Source organism: Bemisia tabaci, chromosome 5 (assembly GCF_918797505.1).
Source record: "Bemisia tabaci chromosome 5, PGI_BMITA_v3".
Classification (NCBI taxonomy): domain Eukaryota; kingdom Metazoa; phylum Arthropoda; class Insecta; order Hemiptera; family Aleyrodidae; genus Bemisia; species Bemisia tabaci.
In genome coordinates this window covers 37,466,162-37,490,690 of record NC_092797.1, presented here as the reverse complement: position 1 = coordinate 37,490,690, position 24,529 = coordinate 37,466,162, and the positions used below count along the sequence as shown (strand labels likewise).

Here is a 24,529-nt window from a genome sequence, read left to right as displayed (position 1 = left end):
ATCATTTAACCAACTGCCTCGGCGTTTTACAAAATCCCGGTCCATTAATGGCTTTTGACGGTTACATATCATTGATTCTATGGAGATTGATACGACTGAACAATATTACGGTAGATTTTCTTTCGTTGATGTGCATAATTCTTATTTGTACTTGTGAGAACAAAAAAGACAGGATCAGAAAAATACAGAACAGAAGAGGAAGAGGAAGAGGAATAGGAAGAAAAAGAGAGGGAAAAAGAAAGTAGTTTTGAGATTTTCGGGTTTTTGCTCCTCCTCTTTTAAATCCCACGCTGCGCATGCGCATGATCCTCGGGTAAGATTTCATCAGCGGATTTTCAGATGAAGCATTCAATTAAGCCAGAATTGCTCTGCATCATTGTTATAAGCCCCGATCAAAGCTGCGCTCGCCGGCAAAATGTTGCCAACTTTCACGCGGCGAAACAACAAAGTGGGGTTGCGAGTTAACTTTCGCGGTAGTGTGACGTCACTGAGTGCAGCTTTAATCGCAAATAATTCGGAGACAGCGAATCGGGGGGCCTTTCAAGTGTTACGTAAGCCATTTTGGACGATATTTTGATCCCCGTATCTCCACCCTGTAAGCGTTGGCAATCCGTAAGCCAACTTTTCAATCGCTCTTTCAAATCACGACTGACTTGACCGACCTACTAATTTTTCCGAGAATAACTAAGAAAGCCTGAAAAATAGACGAAAAAATTATTTTTAAGGGAAAGTAATGTTTTTTTTTTTTTTTTTTTTTAAATGGGACGTTTAAGTAAGGTTTTACTCAATAATAATAAAAAAAATGGCTTATTTTACTGCACTTCTGAGAACATTCACGGAGAAAAAAACCTCGTGCGTGGGACCCGAAGTTTAGGTCATATGGAACTCTGAAGTTTTCGGATTGAGCATCTGAACACTTTAGGTCTAGCTGTCGAGGTTCGGATCACACATCTGAAACTTCAGTTCTTACATCTGAAGTACTTCAGATGTGAGAACCGAAGTTTTTCGAATGTGAGAACCAAAGTACTTCAGATGTAAGAACTGAAGTTTCAGATGTGTGATCCGAACCTCGACAGCTAGACCTAAAGTGTTCAGATGCTCAATCCGAAAACTTCAGAGATCCACATAACCTAAACTGCGGGTCCCACGCACCAAGTTTTTTTCTCCGTGATAGAAGAAAGTGGCCAAGTACAAAATCTTGGCTGATTTTCTTGAGAACCTATGGTAAAGTCGCGCGTCGGGGGTACAAATCCTTAAATCGCGATCTTCTCTTTTTTCTTTACAGCCAACATCGGTTTTGGCTTAGGTTTAGTTGCATCGAGGAAAACGTGGATTTCTTTCGGGCATAAGCGGCAACAATGCCGCGAGATGCCGCTCAGATCCCACGGGTCCGTTCACAGGGTGATGATATCAACCCGGGTCCTGAGACTGCCGGGTCATATGCCACGATATGTGGAGTGGATTTTTTCAGGGCGTTCGACCAGGTTGCGTGCAAGGCGAAAGAAACAAAGAGATGAATCGGTTCTAGTTTCACCGACAAAACCCAGGCCTCCGAAGTCGCTACGCGACTCATCTCCGGACAATCGCCGCTCCCACTTCGCAGCCTCAAAACCTCGGTAGAAATTAAAAAAATTCACTCCAGTGAAATCACACTAAGTGTCATCAACCGACAGCTGAGAAACCATGAGCATCTCCCAAGTAGATCTCTACAAATTGCTCGGACAAAAGCAAAATGAAGACATCGCAGTGTGGGGAATGATGATGATAATATCGGCAAGAACCTCGAGTTTTAACGCTCAATATCGAAGAATAAAAGTGACACCACCCTTTCCAGAAAGCAAAAATTTCCAGGGTTTAGACAGCTTTACAAAAGCACGATCAATGACTTTTAAAGGAGTTCTAAATGGTGCGACATAGAATTCGTAAGGATCTTGTAAGGACTTCCGCAACATTTCCGAATACTTTCAACTATGAAATACTAAATTTTTGGGACTTTGCAACACTTGAAATATAAATTGAAGTGTCTCAGTTTTCTCCTATACCTACGCATAAAGATGCAAATGCAAGATGCAGAGACAGTGCCATCTGACATTTTAGGGACTATACTAGAAACAAATAAGAAACCGAACGGTTGATAAAAAGTAACCAGACGAAGAAAAATTTAAAAAATTTGCAAGTACATTTGAGCAATATTATCCAAAATTTGAGCATTCAAAAAATTCGTTTCTTGCGGCTAGAAGTTTCAGTGAATGAGAACACTACTCAAATTCACAAAATTCAGCCGTCTCAAATAATCCGGGAAAATTAGATCGAATATACAAGATTAGAGGACACCTAAACTTACATTTCTCTAATCACCTGACGAGCTATTTGATAGAATCGTCTGCCGATCCTCAGATACCGGGCCCGTTTCCCACCCTCACCGACACGAGCTTCACACATAGTTCATTTTTGCATGCCAACGTGTGATCAGATGGGAATTTTCAAAACTCGCATTGTAACATGACTCGCGGCGCGGCGGCTAGGTTTTTTTTCTTAACCATGCGTTGAAGTCTCCCGCGATTTCTCAACCTGGCACCAGAATCAACCGATGATTTGGGCCCATTTCGTAATGCCCATCGTGTAGCTGGTTAAATGGGACCACTACTTTGGGGTTTTTCTCGGTGATTCACAATTTGACTCATTTGAAGGGGGGAGGGGGTGGCTGGGGAGCTGAAAAATAAAACTTGAGCGTGCATTGCGTTTGTCACGAAGCACGACACAGAGTGAAACTCTTTCTATAAGATACCTATGAAGTTGAAAATTTCCGTGTTTGTGGTTAGTTTGGGTTTCTCTGAGTTACTTTTTTCTCGGTCTGATCAACCTAAATGACTTCTTTGATCGACCAAATCGTTGGTTGAATCAACTGGAACCGCGTGCACTGGAAAAAAAAAACACATTGGATCTAGAGTCCAGACTCTTGAAAACATTGACAAGAAAAATGACTCTTGATTCAATCAGATTTAAGCTTAAATCAAAAGGAAATCCGCTCAAATTAAGAGCCAAGCGGTTCTTGATTTAAGCTCCAATCTGATTGAATCAAGAGTATTTTTTCTTGTCGATGTTTTGAAGAGTCTGGACTCTAGATCCAATGTGTTTTTTTTTCCAGTGTTCCTAATTGCAAAATGTAGTCGATTTCATAAAAAAGCAAATTCTTTCGCGCTATACGAGCGTCTTTCACCGATATCCGGAAAAGTGACTGTGCAAAACACTTAATTGGTGAAATCGTCCGAAAGTATAACGAGTTCGCCAAAATGAATTCCGAGCTCTGGCTTTTGGTTCCCCGCTCACTGCGTTCAACGTTATTGGAGCTCGACGCTGTTCGGATCAGTGGCGTGGCGTGGATTGCGATGTATCGATTGTTATGCCATTTAAACCTATGGTAAAGAGTCGATTATTACGGTGTTCGCTGCGAACACTCTGTTTATCGATCCTTTCCCATAGGTTTAAATGGCATGACAATCGATATATCGCAAAGCACGCCACGCCACTGGTTCAGATGAACGTCCTGGGTCCGAGAAAATATCTTGATTATTCTTTGAGTGCACGCCTCAAATTCCACCCACCAGAACGGAATAACTTCCACCGTGTTGCCAAGTGAAAGAAATGTCGCGGATTGATGAACTACGCGACAAGATCAGGAACCGCACTGAAAAAAAAATCTCGGTGTATTTACTAAGAAAAGGGTAAAATTACCAAGAATTCAGGGTTCTATTTGATCCCAGTTTTTCTTGGTAAAATTACCATTTATGGAATTGGTAGTTTTACCGAGAAATCTCGGTAAAATTATTGAACTTTCTTGGTAATTTTAGTGGACCTTGGTAAAAACACCATATTTCTTATCGACTGTGGTAGAGTTACCAAGATAAAATGGCAAAGTTACCGGGATTGATTACCATAAAATGGTATTCTTACCTAAAAAAAAACAGTAAAAATACCGGTTTTTAGGTAAGCTTACAAGTCTGTCTTGGTAAAATTACCAATAATTGGTAAAAAAAGTGAGATGGTAAAGGTACCAACGGACCTTGGTAAAAACGCCGAGAATTTTTTTTCAGTGCGAGCATCGCTGCAGATAAGTGCTCTCATCATTTCGCGTAGAATACGCCGGACAAATGAACGAGTTTCAAAACTCAAAAAATAAATTAGGATTGTCCGTGTTTGTCTGTGAAAGCTTCTCATTCGCCAAAAAATCGATATCGGCAAACAAATCGGACGCTAATTAATTTTTATGTGATTTTTGACGGGACAATATTCTCACGGAGCTGACTTCTTTATGGAAGTTCACTTATGTTCTGGGTCCGAAACAAGGAGGCTTTACGTATTTGTTGTACAAAATCGAACTCCAGCAATTCGCCAGACTTTTAAGTTCGTTGGTAATGACCTATTCGACCTGTGTTCGTTTTACGTGTTTTTTTCTCTTTTTATGTAGCAAGCGGGTAGTTTGAAATGCCTGCACCTCTGACTATAAACAGTAATTTCTTTCTCATGGATTATCTGGACTTTCTGAACACGTCAAACGTGATCTACGGGCACTTTCGATGAAGCGGTATGACTTGTGGTGCTTTAATGCTTATCTTGTCAAAGTGGTCGACAATTTTTCCGGTCTTTTGCTACCGATGCGACCCTAGCCTATTACTTTTCTAAAAGTGGTCAGAGTCAGAGGGGTTTAATCACGGTGTCTACTAAAACAGGCTGGCCAAAAATCAGTACTTTTACGGTGCTTTTTCAGTACTTTCCCAAGAAATTCAGTGCCTCCTCGATAGAAAAATTCAGTACTTTGTCAGTACCTCCATTTGACGAAATTCGAAAAATTTCAAAAATTTGAATTCCTCGCTCGGAAATGAAAAAAATTCCGGACCTCCTTGCGGAATTTCCGGATTTTTTCAGTGCTTCCGGACCGCCCTTAAAAAATCAGTACTATTTCCGGACTTTCTAGAAATTCCGGACTTGTAGACGCCCTGATTTATTTGTCTTTAGATTTTTTTTCTTTCTTTTTCTTTTAAAACCCTAACATATTAGTAAATAAGCAGTGAAGCGCGGCTCTACAACGACGCAATCACGCCCCTCTAGATGTGACCCCATGATTTGAAGAAGGCGCCTTGTTCCGAATTTCGGCAATGCATCTCGATCTCGAGCTGCGTGCGGCTAGCACAGGCCCCCCGAAATCTGGGCCACCGAGTGGGAATTTTTCTTCGGACGCCGTTGAGGTCGTGATCGTGCGTCCAAGTTCCGCGCTGGTTGATCCTGGCGGCGACGTCGCACAGTGCACTGGAAAAAAAACCGCATTGGATCTAGAATCTAGACTCTTAAAAACATCGACAAGAAAAAATACTCTTGATTCAATCAGATTTAAGCTTAAATCAAGAACCAAGCCTCTTAATTTGAGCGGATTTTCTTTTGATTTAAGCTTAAATCTGATGAAATCAAGATTCCTTTTTTTGTGAATGTTTTCAAGAGTCTGGACTCTAGATCCAATGTGTTTTTTTTTTCCAGTGTGGATCGAATCAATAGGAGAGGTCGGACAAAATGTGGAAACTTTAAACGCTTTTAAGTAGAGTACCCTTATAGGGAGAGTATGGACAACTCGAATTATGCAGCTCTTGGAGCCCAAAAGGGCGACAACGTGAAAAACGAAAATCACTAAAATTGTGCCGCTGCCAACCTGTGCATTTGAAGGATTAATCAATACGGCCGACAGCGCATTGTAAACAAGCGTTTTTAAGGATTAAGACTTTGAAACTAAGAAAATGTATGAGAAATCAAAATTTTATACGTTCTTTTATAATTTTTGATCGATGAACCTACTCTCGGAGTTTGAATAGTACCCCTGGATAATTCAAGTTCACAGGTTGGCTGCTTTTTGGGACCCCAAGAGCTGCATGACTAGATCAAACCTAACCTCCAAATTTTCGAGTTGTCCGTTTATACAAAACTTTGAGGTTCTAAAAAAGGTTCCATTGGTTTCCTTGAGAAATTTTCTTCTAGTCGCACCCTTTAAAGTCCGAAATGTAACGAACACTGGAAAAAAAATCGCTTGGATCTAGAGTCCAGATTCTTAATAACACTGACAAGAAAAAATACTCTTGATTCAATCCGATTTTTCCACGAATCGAAGAGCCGAGCCTCTTGATTTAGACGGCTTTCCTTCTGATTCAAGCAAAAAGTCCGATTGAATCAAGAGTATTTTTTCTAGTCAATGTTTTTAAAGTCTCGACTCTAGATCCAAGCGACTTTTTTTCCAGTGAAATAAACATGAAAATTTGGAGTTTAAGGCTAAAATTTCATTTCCGACTGACTCAATCCACTGTGCGCCGCGCCGCGCCTCCTTGGGTCCGCGACCGGCAAGTTCAAGATCACGACGCCGCGCCGCGCGAGACGCGCCGATTCGACGGACGACGGAAGCGGGGCTAGCCGCATGAATGAGGATGGTTTCCGAGATGGAGAATTTTTTGGTTAGCTGATGAATCGATTCGTTGAATTTTTGGAAAATCGAAGATTCGGCCATCGATTCGACTATATTTTGCAATCAGAAACTACCAATTTTGGACTTCGCGAGCTGGAATTTTCGGAGGTTCTGTGCTGATGTAGAAACAGGAAAGCTAATAAGTTTGGATGAATCAATAGTCGATTGAACAGTTGATCGAAATTTTAAAAATCGATCGATCAATCGAATCGCATGACATTCGAGTAATCGATTATTAGTCGCTTTTGTAAAAACTCTTATTTCGAAACGAATCCAGGCGTCTGCCTTGCCAGGACTCGACGGCCGATCTCAGATTCCCGTAATCAAACGTTCAAGCTTAATGAAATGGTTCTATTTTAAAATGGAGATGTTGCATGTGTGAGGAATTTGCGATTTGACTGTTGATTCTCATGTAAAAGATCGCGAGAAACACGATGGTGCCACTGGTTTTCTCTGAAATCATCTCCCAAGCTCAAAAAAGCTCTCAAGTTGAGGCCAAAATGGAGGGGATATCCCACGCTATCCTGAGAGTCCACTTCTACATCAAAACAATTAACTCTCCATGCAAAGATAGGGAGCAAATACATCGACAGGGCTGCCACTTTATTTGGGGACTCTAAAACTGAAAACACGGCAACCCTGATAATGTATTTGCTCCCTATCTTTGCATGGAGGGTTTGTCTTGATGTAGAGGTGGACTCTCAGGATAGCGTGGGATATCCCCTCCGTTTTGGCCTCAACTTGAGAGCTTTTTTGAGCTTGGAAGATGATTTCAGAGAAAACCAGTAGCACCATCGTGTTTCTCGCGAACTTTTACATGAAATCAACAGTCAAATCGCAAATTCCTCACACATGGAATATACGTCCATTTTGCAGCCTCCGCTCTTCAACCGCTCTAACAAAGTGTTCCTTTCGTATGACCCTGTTAAAATTTTAAACACGCTAGAAAAAGAAATCTCATGAATCCAGAGTCCAGTCTGTTAAAATATTGACAAGAAAAAATACTCTTGATTCATTTGGTTTTTTGCTTGAATCGCGAGACCCAAGCCTCTTGATTGAAGCGGATTTCCTTTTGATTCAAGCAAAAATCTGATTGAATCAAGAGTTTTTTCTTGTCAAATTTTTTAAGAGCCTGGACTCGGCTGGATCTAAGAGACTTTTTTCCCAGCGGCACTTTTGAGTTCAAGTCTTTCCAAAAAATTAAAAATTGGCATTAGATTAAAACGTTGCAGTTGAGATAAGTGATTTTTAAGTTGAGCCATGAATTCTCAAGAGTTACACAGGGTTGCCACAGAATTTAGAAAATGAAATTCCCTGACATTTCCCTGATTTTCCTGACACATTTTGGTGAAATTCCCTGACAATTGAATATGTGACGGGTGGTTAAAAAGGCATAATTGAAAATAGTTTTCAGGCAAAATTTGTTGTTCGAAACCTTAAACTCATTCTAGAAGGCAAATGAAGGTGATTTATTGACAAAGTTTTCCTGACATTCCCCGGTTTGCCCTACATCGAGAAAAAAACGTCGTGCATGGGACCCGAAGTTGAGGTCATATGGATCTCTGAAGTTTTCGGATCACGCATTCAAAAACTTGAGGTCCAACTGCCGAAGTTCGGGTCGGACTTCTGAAGTACTTCGGTATATATCAAAGGGTTCAGGTCACACATCTGAAGTACTCCGGTACATACCGAGAGCTTCAGAAGTCTAACCCGAACTTCGGCAGTTGGACCTCAAGTTTTCGGATGCGTGATCCGAAAACTTCAGAGATCCATATGACCTCAACTTCGGGTCCCATGCACGAAGTTTTTTTCTCCGTATAACTTTTAAAAATTCCCCGACATTTCCCGGTTTCCCCCGACTGTGACAGCCCTGGTTACAACGGAAAGTTTAGCGTGAGGCGACTTACTGAGCGAGGGCAGTGGAATGCCTCCTTTCAGCGGCGGACAGGGCAGACGAGAGAGCAGTGCCAATGCCGAGCATGACTTTGGTCGGAGCGCAGAGTGCCAACATCGGGCTGCAAGGACTAACACACTCGGGCATAATCATTATTCAATCCTGGGGATCGCCGCGTGGTCGCTAGCTGAGTCCCTCCTCACGTTCATAAATCCTCACGTGCACTACACGCAGAAATTCCATCCGAAACGAACGCCTTGATCGGTAGGCAATTTGACGCACTACCCCCAGATCGGTAGGCAACTTGATGCGCTGATTCTGGATCGGTTGATAACTCGTTGCACTACTTCGTGTATCAACTACGTCGGCGTTAGCACTGAGCTGAGTACTTGAAATTCCGACAGTTTTAAAATCACTAGGAATGATGTTGATATTTGTGAGTGTTAGGCAAGAAACGTAATCGGAACACGATTGGTTAGAAATTGACATAAGCGTAAATACAACGCACTGCGGTTGGCGAGCGACCGGAAAACGATAACCACCATTTGGAATGAGGGCACTTGAGGGTGGTGAGGAAAAATGGAGGAAAGGTCACAATATTAATGCTATCTGCAATAATTGCTTATCTGCGAGATACGTCGAAAAATGGTGGCGAAAATCAGTGTCAAATTGGAGGAAACTACTTGAAATTCACAAAAGAGGATGAATTCCGGAGTTTTGCGTCACTTTGAGACACGCGGAGTGTCATCTGATACCGTTGAGTACTACTGCCTTTTCAATAAGAGCGTAGTTTGGCAAAAATTTCCAGGTTAACGCGCACTAAATCACGAAACTCGCGCACCAAAAACCGTCAATAAGTTTGTTGGGAATTATGAATTTGTAGCCAAGCCAACAGCGCCAACATGTTGCGAGGTCTTTTCCTGTTCGCAAAAAAAAAAAAAAAAAAAAAAAAAAAAAACGTTGAAGAATAATTCAGTGATCAAATCATTCCCCGGGTCTTATAAATGCATGGAAAACTCCAACAATATACTGATTTTAGAGATCCTGCACTACCTACCTCGGAATAGAGAGGTTATTTTCGGAAATTAACACTTAGATTTGCCGCCTTGTATTGACTGGGCCTACGGAAGACAAAAGTGTTGAGCGATCTGTTAGTTGGATTTCATTTGAAAAACTTGCTTTTCCAAACTTTCATAATCATAACAAGGCGAAAAGAAGTGTTTGCTTCGCTCATATACGATGTTGCTTGGAATTGAAAGTGCAGGGACTGCAGGGTCCCTAAAATGTATTATCTCTGATCGAATGTTTCGAAAAGCTAATGCAAAAGGTCACAGGTGAATTGGTCGTTTGATTTTTGCGGCAATTCGCCGAACACCGAACTGATCCTGTTATATTCAAGCATCGAATGATGTGATCACTGAATTAGTCGATCCACTCGGCCGAGATGAGATTCGCTTATGTGGAGAGAAGGGAATACATTTCCGGAGGTCTAACATTCAAATGTATCTTTACAGCTACAATTCACAATTTTTGCTATTTTTTCCATTTCTTGGTAATTTTACCCTTTTCTTAGTAAATACACCGAGATTTTTTTTTTCAGTGCAGGGCTGGCTTTGAGGAGTATCTCACGCCAAGAACGGAGGCGCGACTGTAAATGTGGGAGCAAAACTGAAATGTAGGTTGATTGCGTTACGGCACACGGTGGCGATGCTCGTTGCCAACCAGCGGCGTGGCGTGCTTTGCGATATATCGATTGTTATGCCATTTAAACCTATGGAAAAGGATCGATAAACAGGGTGTTCGCAGCGAACACCTTGATAATCGATCCTCTATCATACGTTTGAATGGCAAAACAATCGATACATCGCAATTCGCGCCACGCCACTGCCGTTGCGCGTTCGAACGTTCGTATCACGAGGCTCTCGTTCCTAATTGGCGCGTTTCGCAATCTCGACTTTTTTTCGTATTGAAATTTTCGCGATTCGGCGACGAGGGTTCGATGAACGCTACGTATGTGAAATGAGGAGGATGAGTCTGTTGCAGAAGAGATATCAGGGTGCCCACTAAAACAGGCTGGCCGAAAACCAGTACTTTTACAGTGCTTTTTCAGTACATTCCCTAGAAATTCAGTACCTCCTTAACATTTAATATTCAGTACTTTTTCAGTACCTCCAATTAAAGAAATTCGAAAATTTTAAAAAGTTCGAATTTCCCGCTCAGATTGCGACAAAAATGACAGAAAATGTAAAAATTCCGGACCTTCTTGCGGAATTCCCGCACTTTTTCAGTACTTCCGGACCGCCCTTGAAAAATCAGTACTATTTCCGTACTTTCCGAAAATTCCGGACTTGTATAGACACCCTGGATATGGTAAAAAAAGTGGACTTTCGAGGGGAAAATCGCGTGGATACGATTATCCGTGAAACGGATTGGCATCATGATATCGCGGGCCGAAGTGCAAAACCACATACCTCCATTGCGGTGTTTTAAAATTTCCGCTACTATTTTATTTTTCCAGGAGAATCAACCCTACTTCATGTCTTGATATTTATGAGAATATTCTGCTAACAGAGAAGAAATATCAAGGAAGTTTTTAAGAAATTACACTGAATAGTTTTCCGTTGAAAAGAAGTCTACGTAGTTTGGCGTAACTTGTGTGCGCAACGGACAGCTAAAGGTTAAATTTGAACGATTTTTAAAATTCAAAACTTCCTCTCAATGAAATATAATATAATCACACGATCGATAGCTATGCTATTATCATGATCGGATATGCTTCAGAAATAATAACTTCCGACGTTTTTCTGCAGTATTCGAGAGACGTAATTGAAAAATAACCATCATCAGTGGTAAAACGTTGCGAATGACTCATAATTAGCGCAATATTCCTAATGACTCGTTTCAATTTACTCACATCGGTCAACACACGTGGATTACGGCAGCTGCGCAGAAGACCCGAAACGATCCGAAGCGCACGTAAACAAAACTGACGTAACCTCTTCGCTGGCGAGGCCTCAAAAACGCTAATAAAATGTTCATTGTCAGTTAGATCTTTTGCACTTCCAGTATTGAAATTAGATTCCTCGTCAGAGACAGGTTGCATGAACCCAGGATCGAGATTTCTGATGTTCTGAAACCTCTTCCGTTTCGTATAAATAATTCGCGATGCTAGAACCACGTTTTCCAATTATTTTAAGTGAGATATGGTAGCAATGCCAACTTTTTTTTATGTAAATAGAACTATTGGGCTTGTCAGACCAGACTTCCGATTCGTCAAAACGACGCTCGATGTGTGGGATCAAACTTTCAAATGAACTTAACTGAAAACAGAAGTTCGATCGCGCAATTTGGTCCTGCATACCGAAAGTTTGGTTTAGTGACCAAGACCAAGACCAAGTGGCCTGATGATGATCGTAGCATCGAAATAGCTATCGCCTAGCAAGACCTAAAATCTGGAGCCAAGTGATCGGGAAACAAAGGTAAAATCAAGAAATAGTTATTTCCTTGTCAGATTTTTTAAGAGTCTGGACTCCGGATCCGAGAAACTTTTTTCCGGTGAACACTGGCTGAGCCAATCAGCGAGGGATCTCCGGATTTCCGTAATCTCTCTAGAAACCATTCTACCCTCGGGCTCCGTAGGTCTATATGCGGACGGTAGAAAAATCTTGGAGCCCACGAATGCCTTTATCGGAGCATGTATAACTGCTCTATCAAGAATGGCATCGGCCGGGGCGGCCACACTGACGTGCGCTGTGACGTCGTGGAAATCGGATCTAGTTTCCAAATACGGATCGGGACGTATGCGGGCCCGACTCCTGTCCTGTCCTGTCCACCAACTGCGCTGTCTCCTTGCGCCATCGATAATCGACGACCGTCCACGGATGGTCATTCGATAGTTCGCGGGTTCGAATTTTGCACTGCGAGCAATCGATCCATCGCTCGGGATTCGATAGCTCGCATCGGTGACGTCCATCACGGTTGAGACGAGCCACCGAGAACGGAACTTTGTTGCGTTGAGGAATCCAGAGCTCGGGTCTGTAACGGGTCTGTGCTGAAAAAATAGTTCGGTTATGGGTACCGTAGTTCGTCCCGCAAGGAACTTTGCATGGTCGAATGTACAGGGTGATCCGGGGTTAAACGGCCAGACTGCAGGAGCCAAAACACGCCCAAACCTCTTAAAATTGAGATTTCGATTTTTTTTAGATCATGTGAATTCACGGCATAAAAGTACAGGGGAACACATCTCTTCACGAGATTTGGTTCACAACCGTTGCCAAAATTCAGGAAAAACTATTTACGTTCCGAATTTTTTTTTGGGGGGTGGGAGAGAGGGAGGGGTGGGGGAGGGTGGAGGGGCATTGCTCCGACTGGAGGCACTTTTGGAAAAAAATGTATACAACAAAAAAGTCTCATTTTGACCCATAGAACACCCCTAGTAGCAGAGTTATATAAAAAATTTGTTTTTAAAAGTATAAACCGTAAATAACCACAAGCTAAAGAATATTCATTGTTTATGTAATGGATGTAAAGTTTTTTAGTTAAAAGTTTACTAAAAAACTTATTTTATTATGTAACCCTTAGTATAAAAGTTATATAACCAAATTCAAAGAGTGTATAAAATGAATTTTCATTATTCTTCCTGGCTGGTAGCGCACTCTAGTTATGAAGTGTGCAAGTTTTCATATGCGTTACTACCAGGTGGTGGATCATCGTAGAGTTGTGACTTACCTTAAATCCGCGCCGTCCTAGTCGGGATTAGAACCCACGCTTCGGGATGGAGTTGCAATCCGAAGTCCAGTACTTTACCACCAGACCAGCCAGGCTTGATATGAATGGGCCCCTAAATTCAATCTCTTAACTATCGCAGGCCTCTGAGTCCGTAATATTTTGTTTATTGACGGATTCTTATGATATTTTACCAGACTTTATTATTTATTATTTATTTATTTATTGTTTTTTATTTCATGATGTAATTTTTTCATTTTCATTTTTTTTAACTCTCTCTCATTTTTTTAGCTCTCTCTTTTTTTTAACTATCATGATTTTTAACTATCATTTTTTCTAACTCTCTCTATTTTTTTTTAACTCTCATTTTTTTAACTCTCTCTCTCTCTCTATTTTTTAACTTTATAATTGCGTCTTTTTCCAGTTTTAATTATTTGGGCCTTTTTCTAGTTTGAATTTATGTCGATGTATTTATGTTATTTATTTATTATTATTATCATTTCCTTTTTTTTAAATTTTTATAATATTAATTTAAACATTTTAAAAAAAATCAAAATTTTTAAAATAATATTTAATAATATTTTTAAAATATTAACAAAAATAATTATGATATACTTTAAAAATATTATAAAATATTATTTTAAAAATTTTAATTTTTTATATTTTTAATATATTTTTAAAATGTTTTAAAAATATTCATTGATTGTATTTCAAAAGTACTTTTGAAAATATTTTAAAAATACATGAAAAACATTTTAAAAATATATTAAATTTCAATATTTTTAAAATATTGCTGTCTAACTGGGCAGGGTTATGAGCCAGACACGCTACCAACTGAGGTAACAGGGCTCCTCGGATTGTGTGCCGAGATATCCCCTTTTAACTCGTCTCGGAGCCATTAGTACCTCTAATAATACCTATCCCACGCAGTCCGAGAGTCGAGGGTGTTCATTGAAATGAGATCATCATCATCATTCATGAAAATGAGATAGGTTTACGTTAAAGTCATTCAGGTCATTTATATAACAGTTATAATAAGCAAATTAAGCAAAAGGATACTATACGTATAAAGAAAATTTATAAAAACCCTTCCTCAATTATATAAATTTTATATAAACGTTATCTTCTGAAAATATGAATAATTATTTTCATGGGCATTTTATATAAAACTTATATACACGATATATAAACTTTAGTTAAAATGGTGATTATATAACCGGTATTAATTCCTTATACGTTTGTTAGGAAGGGGAAAGTGAATCATGCTCTAGGGACGCTCCTGTAGTCTGGCCGTTTATCTGTTTAACCCTGGATAACCCTGTGTAGTCTCCTCGACCGAACTTCGGTGAAGAAACCCGAGCGATTCGGTCCTTCGTGGACTCTCTTGAAAAAGTATGTTACATTAAAATATTGCTTCATAAAATCAATGGCATTGCGTTAAAATTGCACGTCGATCAGTGTTCGAAACTCACCTTTGAGTTTTAGGAGCCATGTGGCGCATCAAGCCCGATTTTTAGGCGCCATTGAAGATTTTTTAGTGGCCAAATTGACTTTTTGCCTATAAATTGCGGCGCATTTAGTGAAAATTTAGACGCAAGATGTTCTCGTAACAGAACTAGTAAGAAGCTGTAACTTGGGGAAGACAAAAGCACTAAGGACGAAATCGTTAAAAATAGAAAAAGCTTTCACTTGTAGTGCTGAAAATTTCGAATAATCACCGAATATGAAAATTCAGATTTTTAGGGGGCAATTTTTAGGGGCCACGTTGGCGCAGAACCTTCATTTTTCAGGCGCCATGGCCGATTTATTAGGCGCATTTGGCGTGTTGGCGCCTGTGAGTTTCGAACGCTGCTCATTTTAGTGAAGCATAGACTTGGGATACAATATGACAACCCGGCGTGTTTATTAACTATTTGGCAGGCAACGACCACGCGAGCCGGGTGCGCATACCACCTTAATATCCTCGCTGTTGAGACCCAAACACAACCACGCACGCCCCCTTTGCTGCCCCCCCCCCCCCCTCCAGCCCGACAGTCATTGCGGCTCCCTCGGGCACAAGCTTTTATCAACCCACATAAGGTGCACGAAAGACAACTGAGTTGATGCGAATCTATCTAGAGAGACCACTTGCAATTCACTAATTCTGCCGTGCTAAGGAAAAACGTCGCATGAACATCCGAGAGTTGTCAAATTTCCCCGAATAAAACATGTATTTTTTAGGGAAGTTGAGCATATTTTTCCTCGAAACTTTCAGATATTTTAGATTGAATCGTGGACAAAATTTACTGAAAAACGAGGAAAAATATTCACGATTTTCTCAGAAAACTCGGGTTTTCTTGGAGGAAATATGGCAACGTCTGAAGGCTCATACGGCGTTCTTCCTTAGCTCGACAGGATTAGCCTAAGTGCGCGAATTTTGAAACGTGAACTGCTATATTCATTTCGGAGCGATGCCAAGAAGACAGATGAAGACTTCTGGTGTGACGCCATGCATGCGTCCAATGAGACCGACAGTCGTGGTGAAAAAAAGTTTCAAAATTAAGATTGAAATTAAAACTAGAAAAAAAAACACTAACAGCAACGAATGTTGGAAGCAATCGACAAAAGGAAAACAAATTAGATGAAACATTGGTAAATCGTACGGACACACCGTAAGCGACCCCCCCCCCCCCCCCCCCCGTCCACATGACGTCTTCGTACACGGTTTCAGAAAGATTTGTGACAAGATGAATAGAGAAGGACCTCATCTTCCAAAAACTAAAATTGAGTTACTGATTCCCTTGCAAAGAGGAAGAAAGTTTGGGAATTTTGACGCTAGTTTGACCCTGAAAGCTCAACAATTGAGGAAGATACGACGTCTTAAAGTTCCAAGACAAAAATACTTAAATTTAGGTTAAATTTTTAGGTAAAAGCTCTGTAGTGAAAAAATTAAGTTAAAACCGCTACTTTTCCAGGCCTCAAGAGAGCACTTCCCGTTGAAAATTCAAAATCGCCAATTTTGACCTTTTCCCCTCAATGCGGCCCTTGCTCCCGGAAGATAAAGTCCTAATCCCAGATCTTGTCGTATCTCGTCTTTACTTCAACGGCTTTAGAGAATATGATCCGAATTTTATGACGAGTTATTGATACAAGTTTTACACTAATGCAATTTAGATCGGCTTTAAATGTTGATTACTCGCCGAAACTTGGGAGATTTTATCGATATCTCGCGGACAGTCTAAATAGGATTCCTGCAGTGCCATTCGGCCATTCATCAGAGACCTCACGAAAGAACGTAACTACCAGTGGCGTGGCGTGAATGATCGATCATCGATATTCCTCCATTTGAACGTATGGTAAAAGATCGATTATTGAGGTGTTCGCAGCGAACACCCTGTATCGATCCTTTTCCATAGGTTTGAATGAAACATTAATCGATCACGAAGCACGCCACGCCATTGGTAACTACAATTCAATGCTGCCGAATATCCACTGGTAAATTGCATGTTTACCAGGACAATCTTTGGCATTTCTAACTAGAAGTTTAACCCAGTTTCCATCTGCACTGGAAAAAAAACACATTGGACCTAGAGTACAGACTCTTAAAAACATCGACAAGAAAAAGTACTCCTGATTCAATCAGAATCTAGCTTAAATCAAGAACCAAGCCTCTTAATTTAAGTGGATTTCGTTTTGATTCAAGCAAAAATCCGATTGAATCAAGAGTATTTTTTCTTGTCAATGTTTTCAAGAGTCTGGACTCTAGATCCAATGCGTGTTTTTTTCCCAGTGTGATCTCGAGCAAAAATCAAAAACAAATCGGCAGAAAATAACATAGATACATTCTCGTGTAAAATAAAATTGTTTGGGTCAATTTTGCAACCTTGGAATGAAGTTACGTTCCTTCGCCCGGGAAACGACGTATTGCAAAAACTTCGAAATTGATTGAAGACCCCCCCCCCCCCCCCAAAAAAAATGTCTGGAATCCAAACGGAACTGGAATTCGAAGTGACCGATGAATGACGCGCAGAAGTACGAACGCGAATGCCGATGATCCATGCTGAAAATGACTTATCTGGATTTTGGGCGGTATTTTCGCGGGGGAAAAAAGGTAATCGATCCACGCCTTTGCTCCGAAGCGTTGCGGGAGCGGGGCTCAAACCGGTTCCATCGGAATTTGACATGGAATTTAAGGCTAGTCGGAGTTATTTTCGGCCCGAAATAAACCGCTCCTGCTTAGATGCAATGGAGATGTTGCAAGTGTGAGGGATTTGCGATTTGACCATTAATTCTTATGTAAAAGTTCGCGAGAAACACGATGGTGCCACCGGTTTTCTCTGAAATCATCTCCCAAGCTCAAAAAAAGCTCTCAAAGTGAAGCCAAAATGGAGGGGATATCCCATCCCATGCTATCCTGAGAGTCCACTTCTACATCAAGACAAACTCTCCGTGCAAAGATTGGGAGCAAATACATTAGCAGGGTTGCGAATTTATTTGGGGACTCCAAAACTGAAAACACGGCATCACTGTTAATGTATTTGCTCCCTATCTTTGCATGGAGAGTTTGATGTAGAGGTGGACTCTCAGGGTAGGGTGGGATATCCCCTCCATTTTGGCCTCACTCTGAGAGCTTTTTTTGAGCTTGGGAGTTGATTTCAGAGAAAACCAGTGGCACCATCGTGTTTCTCGCGAACTTTTACATAAGAATCAACAGTCAAATCGCAAATTCCTCACACATGCAACATCTCCATTACTTAAAGTCACCGAATCGATTTATGGCTGGAAAAGATTGTTCCTTATCGGCATTTGCAAGCGCCCCTTTCCCTTGAATGTAAGTACAGCGAGGTTCATTCAAATCAGAGAAAAACCACCACTAGTTCCTAGCCCATGGATAGAGTCTTCTCCCTCCTTTCCTGTTCCTCTTGACGACGGAAAGTTCTACTTTCGAAGCTTCACTCAACCCTTGAAATTACAGTCGTATCTCGTTTTAAGTTTACAGAGAGAAATGGACCTCTTGCATGGGTCAGGAATTTGCGATTAAAGTACTGATTCCAAAATAAAAGTTTGCAAGAAACATGATGGTGCTATTGTTTTTGTTTAAAAAAAATAAATAAATAAACTCCAAAACTCAAAAAAAAGATCTTAAAAGTTGAAGCCATAATGAAGGGGAGATCCCACGTTAACTGAGAGTCCCATTCAAACGATTTATGTGAAGGTAGGGAGCAAGTGCATTAGCAGGGTTGCCGTGTTATCAATTTTGCAGTCCCAAAACAAAGTAGGGACCCTGTTTAAGTATTTGGTTCCTACCTAGTACACGGAGAGTTTGATTGGATATAGGAGTGGACTCTCAGGGTAGTGTGGTATACACTCTACCTAACGGCCTCAACTTGAAGAGCTTTTTTTGAGCTTTGGAGTTAACGTCAGAGAAAACCAGAGGCACCACCGTGTTTCTCACGAAATTTTACATGGTGGAAAGTACTTAGATCTCCAGATCCATGGACAGTAGGGCGTTGTTGCCGGAAAAAGCGTATTTCGAGCAACACTTTAATGGTTCGCCATAAAACTCACTGTGTGTATTTTGCAACCGAGTGCTGTGCCTATGCACCTCTTCTCGAAGACGCTATTAAGCGGAAACGGAGATTTTTCTGCGACCTCGCTCCCGGCAACGGAGGGCGTTACATTTGCGCCGCCCGGCGCTTAACGCTGATCCGTCTTCCGTTTGGCCGCGGCGGCCGGTGCAGTGTGAACGCCCGGATACTGCGCAACTGCAAAAATGCTAATTTCAAGGCAGGTCCAATGACGCAGTTGACACAGCAAAACAGGATTCTCGATCGGAAATGTGGCCAAAATTACGGAACAGCTCCTGGATTGTTGGGTCAAATAACTACGGGGTTCCTGGTAATCCAGGCAATCCGCGGTAATCCAGGTCTAGACGACCAGACTGCAGAAGCGTGTTCTATGGGTCAAAATAAGACTTTTTTGTTGTATAAAGTTTTCTCCAAAAGTGCCCTCAGTCGGAGTACGACCCCCATTCGGAAAGAAAATCTTTCTTTCGGCAACGGTTGTGAACCAACTCATGAAAATTTGTACTGTCCTGTACTTTCATGCCCTGCATTCATAAATGATCTGAAAAAAGAATCGAAATCTCAATTTAAAGTGGAAGTTTGGGCGGTGTTTCGGCTCCTGCAGTCCGGCCGTTTAACCCTGGATCACCCAGTATCTGCAAGTATTTTAAACAGGATTGCTACAAAATTTAGCAAATGAAACTCTCTGACATTTCCCTGATTTCCCCGACACATTTTGGAGAATTTCCCTGACAATTGAAGATGTGACGGGTGGTTAAGAAGGCATAATTAAAAATAGTTTGCAGGCAAAATTTTTTGTTCGAAACCTCAAACCCATTCTAGAAAGGAGATGGAGGTGATTTAACAAATTTTCCCTGACATTTTCGTCATTTTCCCTGATATTTCCCTGCTTTCCCTGACTTTTTAAAATTCTCTGACATTTCCCGGTTTTCCCTGACTGTGGCAACTACTCGTTACAGTATTCACACGGTTCATTAAAAATATTCTAATGTCAAGAGGAATACGTTTAAAGGAGTATTCTCATCTCGGCGAGTTCGAAGGGAATCCTCAGAATATTTAACATATGCTCGTCACAGTATTCACAAGGATTATTCAAAATATTCTCATGTCAAAAGGGATATGTTTAAGGGAGTATTCTCATCTCGGCGAGTTCGAAGGGACAGCATTTAAACTACACAAGTCCGCTGCGCGGGGAACTTGGCGAAAATCCGGAAAGCAACACTTACTGGTGATATCGAACATAACACTAGCACAAATGCCACAAAGGCACATAACACGCGAGACGGCGAAAACGATAGCGGAAAAGCGCGGGACAGAGAGCGAGACGGAGAACAGCACCGGCTCGGATCCACGACCAAGACTGAGAGCAAGTTTCCAAGTCGGCGGCGTCGGAGCGCACAGCGAGCGTCGCGGCGCGGAGGAGGCACCGGCAACGCGCGCGACGCCCGGAGAACGCGCCGCGGCGCCGCCGTCAAATCTGCACACGCCACCGCTTGTTATTACCGTCCGGATCTCATCATAAAAACCGAGCTGCATCCAGTTGCAACGATGGTACTGCGAGAGAAAAACACGGTTCTCCTTCAATTCGGAAGATATGCAATTTTAAAGACCTGGAAGTTCAAATAGTTGTATCTTACGTTTTGGCCTTTTGAGTATGATTATCATTCATTTCTCAGCCGATAATATGTGTCCCTCTGGGTCGGGTTTGTTTAAATGGAGATGTTGCATATTAGAGGAATTTGCGATTTGACTATTGATTCTTACATGTAAAAGTTCGCGAGAGACACGATGGTGCCACTGGTCTTCTCTAAAATCAACTCCCAAGCTCAAAAAATAGCTCTCAAGTTGAGGCCAAAATGGAGGGGATATCCCACGCTATCCTGAGAGCCCACCTCTACATCAAGACGAACTCTCCATGCAAAGATAACAAATGCAAATACAAATACATGCAAATACATTATCAGGGTTGCCGTGTTATCAGTTAGGGAGTCCCCAAATGAAGTGGCAGCCCTGTCAATGTATTTGCTCCCTATCTATGTATTGAGAGTTTGTCTTGCTGTAGAGGTGGACTCTCAGGATAGCGTGGGATATCCCCTCCATTTTGGCCTCAACTTGAGAGCTTTTTTTGAGCTTGGGAGACGATTTCAGAGAAAACCAGTGGCACCATCGTGTTCCTCGCGAACTTTTACATAAGAATCAATAGTCAAATCGCAAATTCCTCACACATGCAACATCTTCATTGGTCCAACTTTGGGGCTCCATGATAGCCAAAAAACTGATGAACAAATCAGAAAGCGGCACAGAGATGGCGATACTCTCCCGTATACAGGTACTCTATAGTTACGTCCTTCCGTGAAGGAAACGACGAGGGAAGTTGTACGGAGGAGGGGAACTTTTCTTGCTCGGAGGGGGGGGGGGGGGATTCAACAATTTTCCGAGAATAAAATAAAATTAACCCAAGTTATTTTAACAAACACAGAATTTGGGCCGCTGGTCCTAGTAATCGTCCCAAATGGGGCCCGGCTGCAACGGATGCGTACGTGTGGCCCCAGTATGACATGCGGGGCACGCCGCGCTTCGTGGGGGGGGGGGGCGCTCCCTGGTGGAGGGGGAGGGGGGGGAACGCTTCCTGAAGGTACCCGGCCGGTGTGGCGCGGCGCTGGTATGGCGGGACGTCGGAGCGGTCTCCAAGAATGTGCATGAATGAATGAAGGTTATGGCAAGGTGACGCCATCGCCATCGAATCGCGCCGCGTCCGATAGCGCCGCGACGCCGCACCGCACAATAGATCGAATCGATAGAAGACGTCGGACAAAATTTGGAAATTTTAAACGCTTAAAACTTCGTTTTTACAAACTTTTGAGGTTCTAAGAGTGGTTCCATTGGTTTCCTCGTGAAATTTTCTTCTCGAAGCACTCCTTGAAATGTAAAATGTGACGAAATAAACATCAAAATTTGCAGGTGGAGTCAAATTTTTCATGTCCGACCTTTCGAGTTGACTCGGTCCACTGTGCGCCGCTCCGCACCGCGGCCCTACTTGCACTGTCCGTCCGCATACCACTCCGCAACCGTCCTTAAAGGATCTACGATGCTCAGGCCGCGTTCGAATTTTCGAGTGAGCTTTCCCGCAGGAGTTCCAGTCACTTATAAAAATTTCGTGAAATATTATAGGATCTTTTTAAATTTGCAGGGAATTTTCAAGATTTCATAGGCACCGGAGATTAAACGCTTCTTACTTGTCGATAGACTACGGTCAACAGGATTGCCACAGGATTTGGGAAATTAAATGGAGATGTTGCATGTGTGAGGGATTTGCGATTTGACCCCGATCAGGGGCGGATCCAGCAATTTGGAAACACAGGATTTCCTCCATTTAAACCTATGTTAAAGAATCGATTCTTGTTGGAGAACCTGGCCCCTTCAAGAATCGATACATTTCCATAGGTTTAAATGGAGAAAAAAAAAGGTTGCCAATTGTCTGGATCGCCAGTGCCTTCGATAACACGAATTTTGGATCTAAAGCTGCTGCTTTAGTAGTTGGCAATGGTTTCGGATTGGGCAACTGGCAAAGCTCTGAGTCCTGGGGCTAGAGTCATTACGGAAATGAGAAGATACAGTTTCAAGGAATACGACGGAGCTATTTGTCGATGAATCCTCCGTGGGCGCCGCCGCACAGTGGATCGAGTCAAAGAGAGAGGTAGGACATGATTTTATTGACTAAAACTGCAAATTTTGACGTTTAATTCGTCACATTTTAAACTTCAAGGGGTGCTTCTGCAAGAAAATTTCACGAGGAAACCAATGGAGCCACTTTTAGAACCTTAAAGTTTTGTATAAATGGAGTTGTAGGCATTTAAAGTTTCCGAACTTTGTCCGACTTCTCCAATTGACTCGTTCCACTGTGCGCCGTGGCGTCCGTCGTCAGCGCGTCGCGGTCCCGCGTGCCTATGCGTGGGCGCGTAACCTTCATTTCCACAGAATCCATGGCGCGATACACCTCAAATGGACGTATTTAAATGAAAAAGGAACTATATCTATTCTGACATGAGCCCTGAGACATATTAGAATACGTGCATGATAGGGCTCTATTCAAAATGAATATAGTTTCTTTTGATTGAGATACTTCCGAATGACAAATACCTCAGCTTAAAATCTCAAGAGAGAGCAACATTATCATGAGCAGCTTTTAGCAAAAACTGGGTGTCTAAGTTTTCTTTTCCATTTTGGGAAATCCTGATTTTTCCTGATTTTTTACAGCAAAATCCTGATTTCATGATTTTTCCAAATTTACTGACACGAAAAAAGCAAAACAAAGAAACACAGAATATAACACTGAGAACGGAAATTTTTAACTGCGTGTAAAAGCGAGTAAGTTGTTTTTATTGAATGCTCGTAATTTTTTCCGATTTTTTTATTTTTGACGTCGAAATTGTGTCGCCCCTGTGAAGTAACATTTTCCCTTTTTTCCCTCAGAAACATTTTCTTTACGCGGAATTTTCAGCGCCAAGTCCCCAGAAATTGAAAAAAATGCGATCATCTAATTGGCTGAAGGAAAAACTGTTGAGTTTCCGTAGCAAGTATACCGTGACTTTTCAAGTTTTCCCTGAATTTTCAAGAGCTTGTCACCCTGAAGATATCATCTCAGAGACGAACATCGAGACACGATTTTGCATGTGGCACGCGCAACCGATCCGCAGAAAAAATCAGTGGCGTGGCATACTTTGCGATATATCGATTATTATGCCATTTGAACCTATGGAAAAGGATCGATAAACAGGGTGTTCGCAACGAACACCTTAATAATCGATTCTTCACCATAGGTTTAAATGGCGTGACAAGCGATATATCGCAAAGCACGCCACGCCACTGGAAAAAAGTTGCGAAGGGCGGATTCAACGTAAGAGGGCATGCACAATTGGAACTGTAGGAATGGGGAGGGCGTCCTTCCCTCCGTCCTTCATTGCGATGCATCGATTGTTATGCCACTTAAACCTATGGTAAAGAATCGATCATTAAGGCGTTCGCTGCGAACACCCTGTTTATCGCTCCTTTTCCATAAGTTTAAACGGCATAACAATCGATATATCGCAATTCACGCCACGCCACTGATCTTGTCCACTCAGTCCCTTGTCTCATTTTTCTCTGGAGGTTTCCCGTGCAGCATTAACGTCGCGTCGTTTAGATCGTTACTGCAATCCCGGCCAATTAAATCGGACTTAATTAAGCGCCAATCAGAATGCGTGATCATTGTGTTGGCCGCCGCGCGCCGTTGGTGCCGCTCGACCTCTGATTAGCCTGTTAATTTTTTTTACTTCCCAATGACTCACCTGTCATATCCTCTCTTTTCTTCTCTTCCCTCTCCGTACCTCTCTTCCGCTCTCATCCTACCGTATTGGTCTGCTTCCCTTGCTACTTGTCACGCATGCCGAATTGTCATCAATTTCACTTCCCGAGGAAGTCAGGGAGGGGAAGGGCAGGAGCACGGACTGCTAAGTTAGGAAGTTTGATGGTTTTGGAGTCATGCAGGATAGTGAAAAAGTATGTTACATTAAAATATTGTTTCATAAAATCAATGGCATTACGTTAAAATTGTACGTCTATCAGTGTTCGAAACTCGCCTTTGAGTTTTAGGAGCCATGTGGCGCATCAAGCCCGATTTTTAGGCGCCATTGAAGAAAAATACATAATTTAATGGCAAAATTTGTTGTTCGAAACGTTAGACCCATTCTAGAAAGCAAATAAAGGTGACTAGGTAAACAATTTATCCCTGACATTTCCTAGTTTTTCCTGACTTATCAAAATTCCCTAACATTTCCCGGTTTTTCCTGACTTATCAAGATTCCC

General features: G+C 41.8%; 1 protein-coding gene across 2 annotated transcripts in view; it reads right to left on the bottom strand.

The window, feature by feature from the left end:
* LOC109040742 (tyrosine-protein phosphatase non-receptor type 11) overlaps positions 1–24,529 on the bottom strand; it is a 69,215-nt gene that overhangs the window by 36,154 nt on the left and 8,532 nt on the right. Inside the window, exons 1-2 of one of the 2 annotated variants that reach the window (XM_019056774.2) lie at positions 19,912–20,066; positions 8,410–9,316 (exon numbers count right to left, since the gene is read on the bottom strand). The exons of the other annotated variant lie outside the window; for it this stretch is intronic. Of the exons in view, the coding sequence (XP_018912319.1) occupies positions 8,410–8,549 (140 nt within the window). The 5' untranslated portion in view covers positions 8,550–9,316; positions 19,912–20,066. Of the gene's footprint in view, positions 1–8,409; positions 9,317–19,911; positions 20,067–24,529 lie in introns of those variants that run through there. 2 annotated transcript variants of the gene reach the window in all.